Raw genomic sequence first — 16,050 nt, 5'->3', positions numbered from 1 at the left:
CGATTTTATACATATTACAAAACTATCTTCAACACAATTATCAATAAAGTATACTTTCTATTCATTAAATTACAGAACGATTCTCTCAAAGTCAATGTGATGCATATGTTATACATTTGTACAAGAACCTGCCAAAAAAAAAAATCAAAATTTGAGAGTTTGCTACTGTATAGTCACATGAATTTATACTGAGATAAAGAATCAGGATAACACCACCAGGGAAAATTTCCAAAGCTCTAACTTCTCAACATTCTATCATCACCTGAAAGTCAATTTTCACCTTTTCCACTGGCTGAATTTGTTAGCTCAGATTTTGCTTTGGGGCTCACGTGTTCTTGCAGGATGGCAGTAGTAGATGGTAAGACGACTGACAACAGCACCTGCTATGAATCCACAAAGATAACAGTGAAGCAAATCAGAACATTACAGAATCTTTCATTGGAAAGACGTGAGGCCGGAAGGGCAAGGTATGCTTTGTTTCAATAGTGAAAATGTTCTAACTAATTTGATTCTTATTTAGATAATGCCCCCCCCCCCTTTTTTTTTAACTTCCTAGTTAAATGTATTTGCTCTTGAAGGGTGCTACTCTTTAGTCTGGAGGAAAAACAAGAAAAATGCTTGCAGTAAGTTTGCAACAGTATTCTCATTAGCCACAGTTTCTATCTTTAGGTCTCTTCTTTACTAGCTAGCTACCAAGAGCCTGGAAATGAAGGGTTCCAGGCAGATGGTATCAGGAACAACATAGAAAGACCAGTGTTCTCAATTGCTACATTTCCAGTAAGTGCTTCATTTCACACCAGGAAGCTAGGCAGCCTCCAGTTCTCCTCAACAGCACAAAAATAGGGATGCTCTTGATCAGATTTTCAGGTTCTTGCTGCTTGCTTGTGCTTTCTTGCTATGATAAAATGAAGAGGGGGGTGGGTGGCAGAGATACTTAGGCTGGGAAAATTAAGACAGTGAAGATAGTGCTCCTTTCACATTCTTACCTTCAAGCCTTACTTGAACTGACAAAACCAGAAGAAAAAAAATCAGTAGTAGGAGATATTCTTCCCCCCCCCCCCCAAAAAAAAATTCCGGGCTGTCTCTGGCTATGAGGCCTTCAAGATAGGGCAATGAATGCCCCATAGTCTGTGTAACAGCCCTCCCAGGTAAAGTACTTTGATTCCATTTTGCAGATAAAGAAGTGGAGACCCACAGAGGTGAAATAACCCAAGTTTCTGATAAAGCGACAATGCCAAGATCATGTAACCCAGGTCTCAAATCTTCTTCCATGACACACCACACACATGGGGGTGGTGGCCTATTTAAGGGGATTTCAGCAAACAAGGTTATGTAAGCTTCCGAAGTTATGCAAAGTGTGAAATAACCCTTAGATAGTTAAGACTGTTTCAGAAGTATGAGAAGCACAGGCAAAATAAAAAACTCACTGTTCAGATTTTTTTCTTTATCAGAAAGTTAAATGGAATTCTGATTCTCTGATTTCTAGCATGGAGAAAATTATTTAAAAGAAAAAAAAACACAAGAGGAGCCATTTGTCAGCTGGCTGAAAAAATACCTTCAAAGAAAGTAAACATCATGTATTAGGTCAATTGGCAACAATCTAATTTTTTTATAAGCTCAAACTTCAACAAAATATGGAAAGCGCGTCAGTGAGGTAGATGTGCCTATCTGTGCTTAGCTTCTGGGTCAAATACCACCTATATCCCACAATAGTAGTCTTCATTTGAACTACTTTGTCCTATCAGCTTTCACTGTTAATAACCACCTAGTTCACACTAGATGTGCCCATTTCCCAAAAGCACCTATTTCTTGGACCTCAGATTCTGTAGATTGCTAGGTGTGAAAACTTCCTCTCCCACCCACATTACTTTAACCAAGATGAGGCCAAAAGGGGACAACAAATCTAAACATATACCAAAGCAGGAAATCAACTTATACAAGAAGACATGCCAATTTAAGAAATGTGCTGCAATCTCCGTTGGTTTACTTTTTACCTTTTTTTTTTTTTCCTTACTTTACTTGGTAAAACTTTGAGACTATCTTTTCCTACAAGCACAACTTCCCATTGATATATAACAGGAAATCAGCAGTGTTATAGGAGACAGAAACAGGTATTTGAGAAAGAAATAAGAGACAGCATGCCTAAGCCTTCTCAGCAATACACACCTGATTTTTCTCTGATGTACATCTAGAACATGGTAGACTATCCTCAAATCTATGGATGTTCCTCAGTGCTTTTGGCCACTCTATTCCACCAGTTGTCCTTCATCTTACAATATTTCATAACATTTCTTCAAAAAATATGTGCCACTTTGTAATGGAGTGGGGGAATTATTTTTACATTGAGAGGTTATTCACTTATTTCAAAGAGTCAAACTTTGCTCACACCACTCATGTCTTTCTTGCTGTGACCTTCAGTCAGTGTGCGTTAACATGAAAACCAGTTCCATAATACAACTTTTCTGGGGGAGGGGCATTTCCTAGGATGATCACCTATACCACCTTCACCAGATTGCCCCTGGCTAACTTTGGCTGAAATTCAAGTTCACCTCCTACACAAAAAATGTGCTAAAAATTAGGATATTGAGATGAATGGACCGTACTGGCTGAAGGCAAATCCTAAAGGAGTCTCAAAAATATTCCGAACAAATGCAATAATACTAGAAAAAGCATAAACGATTCCAAGGTAAGATCTGCTCCTATTCCTCCTGTGGCAACCCCACAAGGTTCTACCTTTAAAGATGCTGCTGATTATGCCATGTTCTCAGTGCTTATTTCCAGCTCCAAATCTACTCTGCCCACATTTTCAGGTGTCTATTGGCAATTTCCAAGTCCCACCAGCACCATGATTTCAACTTAAAAATTTCAACAATTTAAATCTTCATTCTGTCATCCTGGTGGTTATGTTATCCTCCTTACCTAAAATAATCAACTTACATTTATACAGTACACAAAAGCAACACAATAAATATTTAAAGAAGGGAGAAGCGGTAGAAGGAATTGTTTTACAAACATCACCACACACAAGGTATTATAAAGTAGTGGGGGGGGGGGCTCAGAAAACTCAAAGCAATCTTGTAACATTACCCAGCAAATAACTGTAAAGTCAAACTCCAGCTCAATCTATTGCCCTTATTTACCATTTTCTACCTCTTATTTTCTTATCAAAGTCCACCGATTTAAAATCAAACACTTGTTCCATCCCCAAGTTCTCTCTGAACCCAGCACCTGAAAGTGCTTTCTCCTCCTTTAAGCCCAAGATTTTGTGTACACCAATGCTATGGCTCTGATTCTGGACTTAACACATCACATCACACCGTCTGTGCAATCTTCTTCTCCTGATAGATCAGTGGTTGCCACGGATTGAATCTTTGTCCCCCTCCCTCACTCCACTTCATACTGAAGCTCTAAACCTTAATATGACTTTATCTGGAGAAGCAATTAAGTGTTAAAGGAGATCATATGGGTAGAGCCCTAATCTGACAGGTGGTCTTATAAGAAGAATCAGCAACCAAACTGGCCAGCACCTTGAGCTTGGACATTCCGGCCTCCAGAACTGGGAAAATAAATACCTGTTGTTTAAGCCACTCAGTCTATGGTATGCTGTTATGGCAGGCCAAAGAGACTAAGACAGATTTTGGTACCAGAAATTCTCAATTCTGGCTGCACCTAATAAGCACCTGAGAGGGCTTGATAAAATGGGCACCACCCAGACCAGTTAAATCAGAAATGCTGGGATAAACCCAGGGTTTGGTATTTTTAAAAGCTCCTCAAATAATTCTAATATGTCGCTAAATCAAGGAATGCTGCATGAAACTTAAATTTAATGAGGTCTGAGACCATGTCTAATTTATCTCTTAATTCCCTTTAACTGCTGGCACATGGTAAATATACACTCAGTTTAATAAATGACCCATGATTAACAGTGTTTCAATATTTGATAATTATAGATATTCATTCTGTTAACAGATATTAGGCATCTACTACGTATCAGTCACCATGCTAGGGCTTGTCTACACAATGAGTAAAGCAAGCTAGCTCCTTATTCTGCCGCATACATTTGAAACTCAGTATTTTTTTTAAAGATTTTATTTATTCATTTGAGACACAGAGAGAGAGAGAGCATGAGCAGGGGGAGAGGCAAAGGGAGAGGGAGAAGCAGGCCCCCCGCTGAGGCAGGAGCCCGATGTGGGGCTCCATCCCAGGACCCTGGGACCAGGACCTGAGCCTAAAGCAGACGCCCAACCATCTGAGACACCCAGGTGCCCCACTGAAATTTAGTATTTTAATTCTTCATGCTTAATTAACATATCCTTTGATCTGTAAGAACAAAAACAAAAACAAAAACAAAATTCCTAGTAACAGTTCGTCAGCAAAAACACAATGCAGGATATTAAATACCATGCCTAAAAAAATTTTCCCCTCAATCTCTTTACTTAAATATGTTAAAATACAATCGGGGCTGGTGGGGGAGAAGGTTAATTTGGGCATCAGTGTTCTTATTTGGGCAGTTTTGTTTGATCCACTTATATCAAGTAAAAGGTAGTATTTTTTGACAACTATAAACTTAGGGAATTCTACACATATGCTATTAACACCCTTATACAAAAATAAGGATATTCATCCAGCCAATGGAACATAAACTTCTGTGCTGAGTCAAGAATCCCTTGAGACCAACTGCAAGTATTTAAAAATCATAAAAGTTTAAGGCTTAAAGCAGCTCTCAGGGGCACCTGGGTGGCTCAGTCATTAAGCGGCTGCCTCTGGCTTAGGTCATGATCCCGGGGTCTTGGGATCGAGCCCCAAGCTGGGCTCCCTGCTCTGCAGGGGGCCTGCTTCTCCCTCTCTCTGCTGCTCTCCCTCTCTGTCAAATAAATAAAATCTTTAAAAAAAAAAAAAAAAAGCAGCTTTTACAGTTATCTGATAAACCTTACTCTCCCTACCCCTCATCCTCAAACCTGAGATTATGCCATTTAGAATTGGGCCTAAGGTTAATGGCAAAGTCTAAAACAAGAAGATATCATTACTAATTTCCCAATTCAATTGGGTGCTATTTCCATAACAGGACAGTGCTCTCCCCCCACCCTGGCCCCCCATTGGTGGGCAATCTCTTATCGTCTAGATGTAATTAACTGGTTTATCTTCTCTAATCATCTAGTCTCTGATAAACTTAAAGAGGTGAAATCATATGAGAAATATTTACTGTTTACTACACAGGTAAATAATCTCATTCTCCACACAATGCTTTTCTTCCTCTCTCAAATCATTGGACACATACAGACAAATCACATCTGTAAGTTTCACTTTATTTCTCAAGGAAAAAAACTCTAGGTCTAGAATGAAAAACTCTATACCCAGGCTATGTGACATTTTGGTAGTTTTTAAAAATCTCAAATAATTTTAAAACTGTTTTTTGAAAGATTGTGGGGTGGTAACAATCAGGGAAAGCGTCCTATGCAAATGATTCTAAAGTGAGGTGTGAAAAATGAACAAGAATTAGATTTGGGGATGGGGAAGAGAGGGAAAATTCTAAAACGAAAGAACAGCATGTCAAATGACCTAGAGAAAAAAAAACAACGCACAGTTTGGCAGATGTTAGGTATATCTTAGGCCAATGTCATTACCACAACCCCATGATGTTCACACCTGGAGCCTGTACACACACCTGCGCGTATTTATATATTTGTGCAAGTAGCCCTTCCTATCTGACCTACCACTATCCAAACTCTCACTACCTGAACAAAGGTTCCTAGAAGCTTCAGATAAATGATTTTTAGGACAAAGCTGGAATTCCCCCCACCCCCCCACCCCCTGCAGCAGAATGCAGAAGCATTCACCCCTGCAACCTTTTCAGGACTGCCCCTGGCCACGGTAGCACATTCTAGCTTTCCTTCCTGCTGCCCCTCTCCCATCTCCTGCAGTGGGCAAGGACTGACAGAGGGCACAAAAGCCCAGTGCCCTTGCCTCCAAAGTGGGACAAGCCTGCACTTTGTGGTGCACCAGAGCTGATCAGGTTGAGACCAGCCTTTCCTGAAACCACATCCTTGCTCAGCTTCCTCCCCTTCCCTTTCCTCTTCCCCTCAGTCCCTCACAGGTTTTTCCCTAAGAGCATGCCATTCATAAACCTGCATGTGAAACATCCAATGGTCCTCAGACCTTGTTCTGTAATGTCATGCCCAAATAAAGGAACCAGGGTTTGTCAGAGGACGAATTCTATGGATGGGCCAGAACAGGTACAAGATGAATCAGAAACACCTTGTATGAGAAAAAAAGGAAATGCTCCAAAAAAGGATGGGAACATATCACAAGGACCCAGAAGCTAGTTTGAAGGAACTCTCTCACTGGCTAAATCTGGGAAAATGTGAGCACCAAATTACATACAGTAACAAATTATAAACCAGTGGAAAAGTAGGAATTCATGAGTGCACATCTATAATAAATCTATAAATAAATAAACAAGAAACAAAATAGTCTCTAGCTTATATGGAAATGTCAACAACCATCTAATAAATGTGGAGAGAAGGCTGGAGGCAGAAAATCGTCATTCTGCAACCATAGTAGGAAAGACTGAATCAGGCAAAAATCATCAATGGATACCACATCAAAGGGGAATTTTTTGATGAGGAATGGGTATTTGCCTAGTCTTAAATGGTCTTCCCACAGATTACTAATTAATGGCGAGAGGAAAAACAAAGAAATGGGACAAAGCCCTTGTGATCAAAATTAATATCACCTATGAGAAACAAACATTATGTGCCTCCAGATATGATACCAAGAGGAAGATACATCACCACTTAGGCAGTATTCTGCTGAGAACAAATAACCCGGATCTGATGAAAAGTCAGATAAACAGAAAATGAAGGAAAGTTCTATTTGCCTAAAAATCTGCAGCATCTTCCCATTGTTCTCAGGATAAAATTCAAACTCCTTGACCTGGTTGACAAAACATTTCATGATTCATGATTCATAACGCCTATAACAAATATACTTCCAGTTTAGAAATATGTAAAATTTACAAGTTAAACAGATTTTTAGCTCTGAACTACAAATGTAATTTATGTCTAAGAGAATACTATAGAGCTATAGAAGAATAAAATCAACATTTTTCTAATCAGCTATATAACCTTTTATATATTAATTACACAGTGCTCAGAAAAGTCTTCAAATCTGTTTAGATGTCTAACTTAAAAACCTCCAGTGAATTTAGTAAGTGCTAGTACCCCTAAAGCTAATCTACCTACATGCCCACAGGAACCACTAAAAGAACCCCTATCATTCAAATACTCAGAGAACTGCCATGAGGCCACCCTCCCAAGACACACCTTCAACATCTACTCAAGGGATGTCGTGAAATTCCTGACTCCACTTTCCATCCCCTGAGCCCTCGCTGTCCCATCTTCCTCCCCTACTTAGATTTCTGGAAAACACCATTAGAGGGACACACACACTTGATTAAGGAAACCTCTCTGCTGCTAGTGCTCCATCACGCAAAAGTAGAGAACAAATCCACACTAATGGATGAGGAAAGGGGAGCTAGCTACCCTGCTAAAAGAGGGAATGGTACAAGAAAAAAAAAGGAAAAAGGGAATCTCTTTTGGTTATTACAGAAAGTAATCAAAATTATCAGGCCCAGGTTTCTGTAAGTTGTCTTCTGGGAATATAATCAGGTTGGAAAATTCTCTGGAGTCTGGAAATAGCAAAGGAATAACTGGGTGTTCTTTCAGTACAGCCCTGGGCTTGACTTTCCATTACCAGGCCCTTTTATAACTTGTTACAGGAGGAGGTTAATGTCTAGAACTTTGTTGAATAAAGACAGACATAATTTCTGACCAGTGGAAAAGATAACCCCAAAGATTACAGGATATGGTCCTGTTATAAACTAACCATTTTTCTTTTATCTAAGCAAGTAATCTATGAAACTGTCTATGCATCTAGTTTCTCAAATGCTTTTGGACTGTTTTACATTTTACTGTTTCCCTAATTAATGAGTTGAAGAAAATCTTCAACACATGTTCATTTTATATTTGCATGAGTAATAATTTTACCTTTTTGAAAATTCTACTTTAACAAGCACCACTTTTAAAACTGTTCCTATAGGTGATCATGTGTTATGCATTCAAAATACACAACCATTTAAATTTGCAATCACTTAAGTCTGACTAGATTCTTAAAATATACAATACTTGTAGAAGGGGTTCTAAATTGGCAAATATAAATTGGACTAGACTATGCTTAAGTTCTATTATACGAAAATGTGCTATACTGTATATTTCTGGACCATTATTATGCCATCAAAGGTCCCATTCATGGCTAAAAATGTAGGGATAATTTTCTCTGGAAATAGGAAGATTAGACTGATAAGAAAACAAAGCTGAAGAATAAGTCAATAAAAGTGGAAGAGTTCAGAACAGTGGTTCCTCCTCTACTCTATTTGCATATTAGAACTGTCTATGGACTACTTAAAATGTCAGAGGCTTAGTGAATTAAATCTGAATATCCGGGAGAACAACCCACATACGAGTAGTTTTTACAAATATTAATCTCTTTCCACAGCCACTTTTCTTGGGTGTTGTGGACTCCCTCCAGCTTTTCTCTCTGCATTCAAATAGTAAGAGAAAATAATGAACATAATTACAGCTGAAAAATGTACAGAGTGCCCTTATTACCTCTACATTAACAAAAAGAAAAATAGTTTCAATAAAACTACATAGAAGAGTAAGTATATAACCTGCATTTCAATGCTGAGTTCAGAGTTTCTTGAGAAAAATGGACCCTACAAAGTTAGTTAGATCAAACTTGTATAAAGATCTTTAAAAATCTAACATAAACCAGTGAAGGCAACCTACTGAATGGGAGAAGATATTTGCAAATGACACATCTGATAAGGGTTTAGTATCCAAAGTATATAAAGAACTCATACAACTCAACACCAAAAAAACAAATAATCCAATTAAAAAAATAGGCAGAAGACATGAATAGACATTTTTCCAAAGACATCCAAATGGCCAACAGACACGTGAAAAGATGCTCAACATCATTCATCATCAGGGAAATGCAAATCAAAACTACAATAAGACATCACCTCATACCTGTCAAAATGGCTAAAATCAAAAACACATGCAACAAGTGTTGGAGAGGATGTGGAGAAAAAGGAACCCTCATGCACTGCTGGTGGGAATGCAAACTGGTGCAGCCACTATGGAAAACAGTACAGAGATTCCTCCAAAACTTAAAAATAGAATTACCCTACAATCCAGCAATCACACTACGAGGTATTTACCCAAAAAATTCAAAAAACACTAATTCAAAGGGATACATGCATCCCTATGTTTCCAGCAGCATTATTTACAATAGCCAAATTATGGAAGCAGCCCAACTGTCCATCAATAGATGAACGGATAAAGAAGATGTGGTATATACATACAAAATGGAATATTATTCAACCATAAAAAAGAATGAAATCTTGCCATTTGGGACGACATGGATGGAGCTAGAGAGTATAATGGTAAGCAAAATAAGTCAGTCAGAGAAAGACAAATACCATATGATTTCACTCATGTGGAATTTAGGAAACAAAACAAGCAAAAAAGAAAAAAAAGAGAAACAGACAAATGAAGAAACAGACTCTTAACTACAGAGAACAAACATACGGTTACCAGAGGTAGGTGGAGGAATGGATGAAATAGGTGATAGGGATTAAAGAGTACACTTATCCTGATGAGCACTGAGTAATGCATAGAATTGCTGAATCACTATAGCGCACACCTGGAACTAATATAACACTGTGTCAACTATACTGGAATTAAAATTAAAAACTTAATAAAAGATTTTTAAAAATCTAACATAAACCAGTGGAAAAGAGACTTTGCTATATAAACCTCATCTGATGTAACTACTAGTATGGGCATCTACCACTGTATAAAAAGCAAGAGAAATATCAAAATGTGAACCTATGCTTCAACTCAGGACCCAAACAAAAATGAAGCTAAAAAAACACAAAACTGGCTTTAGTATTTTTATTCCGGAATTTAAACAGGTAAGAAAAATTTAAAACTTCCAACTTGCTGACTCCACTTTCTTCCTTCCCATTCAATCTTGCTTCCATCCCTGCTTTTATCAAGTTTCCAATGATCATACTGTTAGATTTGACCATCACCAGCCACCCAGTTGGTAAAAAACCTAATTATCCTTAATGCCTCCCTTTCCCTCACCACCTTTATTCAATGCAACAGCAGCTCAACTGCTCCTTCAAAACATCAACCGAATAAGCTTTATATTCTTTTCCAGCTTTTCTAATACCATTCCAGGCTAAGATACTAACATATTTGGCCTGGACTACTGCCACCATCTCTTATCCTGTCTCCCTGCTTCCACTCAGGACCCCTCCATAGTGCATGCTACCACTGCAGTCAGGGTAGTAAAGACATAATTTATGTCACTGCCCTCTTTAGAAGCTTCCAAATGCCTTCTTATCAGAGCCTTCAAGGCCCTGCAGCATCAAGCTCCTGCCTACTTCCCCAACATCTTCCCTTACGGAACTCCACCACTCTGACCTGCATTCCAGGCAAATGTTTAAGCATTTACTACTTCGGACTGCCTGGCGTACTTTTTCCCTACCTCTTCATATTGCTACTTCATCTTGTCCTTCAGATTTCCAATTCAAACAACACTTCCTCATGGAGCTCTTCACAGATCACTCGGAGGTAGTCCTCTCTTCACCACCTACTGTCATGTTTATCATAATCCGGCAAAATGTATATGGGGGCATAGGGGTGGGCTGCCTTCTTTCTTCTAACACTGTATGCTTGTGACATGTAACGGGCATGTATTTGCTTAATCAATAAATACTCCAACAGAGGCAGGGTCTGTAACACTGGCCTGGAAATGAATTATGGAGTTCTATTCCAGCCTTGACTCTACCAGCAATTAGCTGGGTAGCCTTGGGCATACCATAAGATTTGAGTGGGTTAAGAGTAAGTCGACAGTAAAAAAGTAAATGGGGCACCTGGGTGGCTCAGTCAGTTGAGCGCCTGCCTTCAGCTCAGGTCATGATCCCAGGGTCCTGGGATCAAGCCCCACGTCCAGCTCCCTGCTCAGCTGGGAGCCTGCTTCTCTCTCTCCCCCTCTGCTGCTCCCCCTGCTTGTGCTCTCGGGCTGTCAAATAAATAAATAAAATCTTTAAAAAAAAAAAAAAGTGGAGACGGCAAGTATGACTTTTTTCTAAATTTTCTCGTGGATCTAAATTCAAGAATATAGACATTTGAAAGTCTTTGACCTCTCTCTGTGTCCGTTTCCTCATTTGTATGAGACTGCTTTGAATATCCCTTTCAGCTCAAAATACTAGAACTATGGGGCACCTGGGTGGCTCAGTCGCTTGAGTTCCCAACTCTTGATCTCAGCTCAAGTCTGGATCTCAGGTTGTGAGTTCAAGCCCCACTATGGGCTCCACTCTGGGTGTGGCGCTACTGCAATAGGCCTTAATCCACTTTCTAATTTTCCTTACCCACCCCTTATTTACACCCTGCGACCAAACCTCACACAGTGCACTTTACTGCCCATACATTTCCTCATCCTGCCGCCTCTTCTCCAACTCCAACCACTGGAAATTATCCTTTAAAGCCCAGATCAATTGTTAACTGCCTCATAAAGTCTAATCCAACCACCTGGCCCAATATTGGTATGATTATTAGGTGTTCCAGAAATTATTTTATGCTTTAGAGTAGTCCCTGATCCTCTCTCCACCTGCTCCCTAATCCGTAAGAGGGAGATAATACTATCTACCACACCACACACTATTGTTGGACAACTGAGAATACTTAGCTTGATAATAAAGCGTTCAATAAATAGTACTACTTGTTGGCTACCTACACTTTCCGCTCTCCTTGAGGGCCACCAAAGTGACTTTTCCATTTCTGAATCTCCGAAGGTTTGAAGCCATTACTACTCCTCCCAATGCCTCAAGTTTCCATATTCATAAAATGCAGGGAGTGGACTAGACCAATTACCATTCCCTTCAAAAATGAAGTTCCCTATATTTACATGAATACCCTATAAAGATACCTCAGGTGAGCTTCCGTAACATAAATAGCTTAAAGCAAGGACACGGCAGGTGAGCTTCTGTAAGGACGGGAATTCGAGGGAAACTGAAACTACCGCTGCAAATGCAGGTGGGGTGGAAACACTAAAGTTAAAAATAACGTTGATCAAAACCTTGGGGATCCTTTCTCAAGAAACGGACTCTTGCCACAATGATGGGTCTTTTGGATTACCGCTTTTAAGTTAGATTACAGATACTTAAAGGAATCAGTGCCCCAGAGGGGCGAAAAAGATGGAAAGACCAGTCGCGTTAAGAAGGAAATGTGTGTAAGCCACAAATGGACGAGAGCTTATACAGCAAAGCCAAGCCTTTCACCTAACCCGAACCCCAAGGAGCGGGAAGAAGACCGAAGACTGCAGGGAAGAAGTTGGGGCTGCCAGAAACCCTAAGGCGGCAGGCCGGCCGGGCGTGAGCGGACGTCTCCGAAAACGGTGCAACCTCAGCGCTCGGCCCCTTCCCCAGGCCGGCCCCCAACCGCACAGCCGCGGTTAGGGAGCCGGCCGTGACTCCTCAGCAACCCCCGCGTCCCGCCCCCGTACCTGCGGGGTCGAGCGCCATCTCGGCGGGCGGAGGAAAGCAGCTCCCGGCCGCTCCCGGACGGGGCGGGGGGAAGGGAGGGGAGGGAGGGGAGGAGCCTGGGCTGGGCGGCACGTGCGGCCGCCCAGAGCTTCCCGCGGTAGGAAGAGGCGGTGGAGGAGGAGCGCAGTGCCCTCCGCAGAGCGCGGCAGGCCTCTTTCCTTCCTTCTTATCTCCCTACTCGCTACTTCCGCCGCCCATTGCGCCTGCGCTCTCCTGACCCCGCCCCGAAGCCTGTAACTGAAGGGGAACGGCCATCTCCCAGGGAACGACCGGGAAGGGGGTGTGACCTCGCGTGCCTTGGAGGCGGGACTGTTTCAGACGCGCGCAGCCGGGCTTGGGAAGAACCGTGAGCGCCCGCTTGCAGGCTCGGGTCTGCGGAGACCAGAGCCGAAGCTGTGGGCCTTTGGGAGTGCGCCTCACGTGGCGACTAGGTTCACGGCCAAGCCCCTCCCTCCACGTCCGCCTTTGGAGAACGGAATGAATCATCCTGTTCCTTTATTTTTCTTCGTGAACGTTCATTCATTCATAAATGTCTATTTTATGCCTGTCAGGTTCCAGCCACGGGTTCTAAATACGAGGGGCAAATAATTGAATAAAAATAAGGTCCCTATCCTCCAGTAGTATCGTGTCGGCAGGAGAGTCCGATAAAAGCAACACGCTGTTAAATGTGATGAACTCCGCACATGCGAGATATGCACAGCTTGTTCTACTATAGAGGTGGTATAGTTTGTGCAGTATCAGTATTTCTCCCACAAATCAGCAGCCTGTGGCTCCCTGGAGGAGAAATAAAAAATTGGGCGCTAGCAAATATTATTCTTAGGGGCCTAAGGCACAGCCTGATTTGGGTGATGTTACAAATCCCGACTCTGTCAATTAAAGCTGTATGTTTTTGAGAAAAATGAAGGAAGGTGATAGCTATGCTCCTGAAGAACCCCAACTGCCCTCTTCTCGTTAAAGGAAACTTTCTGGTGGCAGTTATGCTCATTTCCACTCACCAACCAGCCTTCAGAAATGCTTCCTTGTCACATCCACGTTTTGCTAGTTGGAGACTCCAAAGGGTGAAGTGCGGCCGGGACAGATGGGACAGATGTTAGAAAAACAAGGAGCAGCTGCTTCTTCCCTGGGAGGGATTTAGAGCTTTCAAAATGATCCCCTCCCCACCTACCTGCAGTCCCTCCTCCCCTGCTGCTGCTTCAGCCTGGTCAGTTGGCAGAAAAAGCAGCCGCAGTTGAGCAGGGCTGGGAAAGTGGGTCTCTGCTCAGCAGGTCTTCCGTTTAAGGGCCTATTTGGGCATAACGGCCCTTATTACAGCTGTAGGTTGAGATGCCAAGGTGAAGAATTAATGTTTCACTCAGCCAGGCAGGAAAGCAGGTCGGTTTTCTCGTGTGTTTTATAAATGTGTTTTGAAACATACCAGATTCATTCTGGTGCCCCTTTTCTTTTTCTGGAGGTGGAGTATTTCGTTTAGGTAATAAATCTTTTTAAGGAGATGAGATGGGGTATAAAAACACAAGCCAGACACTCACACTTAGGTAAACTAAATCTTCCTATATGCAAAAGGGCATCACCAGGAGCTTTAGTCAGAGACCTAAGTACCTCTACCTGAATCCTGCATCACAACCTATTGGCTTTATGACTTGAATAAATTCCAACGTTTCTCTAGACTTTAGTTTCTAATTTGTAAAATCATTGTGAGGAATAAATGTGGTATCATTTAACACTGTTTCAGCCATTGAAAAACCACTTCTACAGTTTTTGCCATAACTAAGTATCACTTGAACCGTTATTATTTAAGATTTTTAATCTAAATCAACTCAAAGAAAAACTTACATGGGCACTATCCACATTAACCTCACCCTACGCAATAATATCTGTAAAATCGAGGGTTTTGTGTGTCCCATAAAATGGACTGCTGGACATGCCACACTATGAGAAGCACTAGCAGCACCTCAGTACCTGGTACATAACAGTGTACCCCTCTCCGGTCTCATGCTAAATAAGATCATTTGGGGGCACAGTCTTTATAATATACCTGAGAAAGATAAGTTATTTATTAAAAGTTAAATCATAGAAATGTAATTGGTACTTCAAAACAGAAGAAATTTCCTAAGATATCACATTATTAATGGGCAAATCTTTGAGCCATAACTGCAATGGGAACAAAAAGAGGAGGAGAGCACATTGTCCCGGAAATGAAGAAATCTGTATTATCCAAGCATGACCTCTAGGGCTTAGACAATATCTGGTACATAATGGCTGAATGCCGGCGTGGGTGGTTAGGAAGGACTTCAAAGATGAGGCAGAAATTATGGTTGGCAGTGAAAGATGGGTAGCACGTGTCAGCAGAGAAGAATGCATGTCACACTAGGAGAAAAGTAAACAAAAGTGTCCGGGAGGGGCGCCTGGGTGGCTCAGTCGATTAAGCGTCTGCCTTGGGCTCAGGTCACAATCCCAGGGCCTTGGAATCCAGTCCCTAGTTGGGTTCTCTGCTCAGTGGAGAGTCTGCTTCTCCCTCTCCCTCTGCCTCCTTCCACTGCTTGTGCTCTGTCTCTGTCTCTCTCAAATAAATAAATAAAATCCTTAAAAATACAAGTGTCTGGGATTTGACAAATGAGGCATGGAAAAGAAGGTAAGGAATAAAAACATATGTGCAAAAGCTAGGGGTAGGAAGCAGGGCTGTGTGGCAGGCATGGTGGAGGGCAATGCCTGAAACCATTCGTTTGAGGATTTGGGAAGCTAGGATGGTTAAAAATGAGACTGAAAATGTTAGAAGAGGTCAGATTCCCAAAGCCTTAAACATTAGGCTGAGGAGTGTTTGAATTTGTTGCTATAAGCAGTCAGGGGCTATTGAAGGTTAACAAGTAGAAAAACGGCCTTGTGGTCAAAGTGGTGTCTTTTAAAGATTTTGTGTAGGCTAGATACAGGCAGTGAGGAGGAGGCAGGGGTTAAGCAGAAGGGTAAGGGGCTATTGCAGTTCAGGCAGGATGCGAAAAGAGCCTGAATTAGTATATGTGGCAATGTAAAACAAAGGACGGTTGTGAATGTACCTGGAAAGGAAGAATCCATTCTTCATAACCGACTTAGGAAACTAGAACAAGGAGTCAAGAAGGTTTTCTAGGTGATTCCTTTCCTTGGCAAATGTACACAGACAAATGAGAAAATCGTGGCAATGCACCCATTCATGCCTCAAATGATCTGCCATTGATCCTCATTACTGGGGAGCAACACTGAAAGAGAGGAACCAACTAGGAGAAAATTGTAGTGACCCAAGGGAGCAAGGACAGTAGCTGATCTGTGGCAGAGCATGCAAAAGCAAAGAGAAGTGAACGGCTTAGTATGTAGACTAGACGTGAATGCACACACACATACACATA

At 41.4% G+C, this 16,050-nt stretch overlaps 1 protein-coding gene across 1 annotated transcript in view; it reads right to left on the bottom strand.

Annotated features, from left to right (window-relative positions):
* CMC1 (C-X9-C motif containing 1) overlaps positions 1 to 12,842 on the bottom strand; it is a 93,264-nt gene extending 80,422 nt beyond the window's left edge. The window contains exon 1 of the mRNA XM_045903917.3: positions 12,637 to 12,842. Within this exon, the coding sequence (XP_045759873.1) occupies positions 12,637 to 12,655 (19 nt within the window). The 5' untranslated portion in view covers positions 12,656 to 12,842. The remainder of the gene's footprint in view (positions 1 to 12,636) is intronic.
* Between the last annotated feature and the right edge of the window lie 3,208 nt (positions 12,843 to 16,050).

The sequence above is a fragment of the Mirounga angustirostris genome, unplaced genomic scaffold (genome assembly GCF_029215605.1).
Source record: "Mirounga angustirostris isolate CCGP_5_RB_7025 unplaced genomic scaffold, mMirAng1.0.hap1 SCAF_1, whole genome shotgun sequence".
Lineage (NCBI taxonomy): Eukaryota > Metazoa > Chordata > Mammalia > Carnivora > Phocidae > Mirounga > Mirounga angustirostris.
Note: the sequence above shows the minus strand (reverse complement) of the source record. Positions and strands in the feature narration are given on the sequence as shown.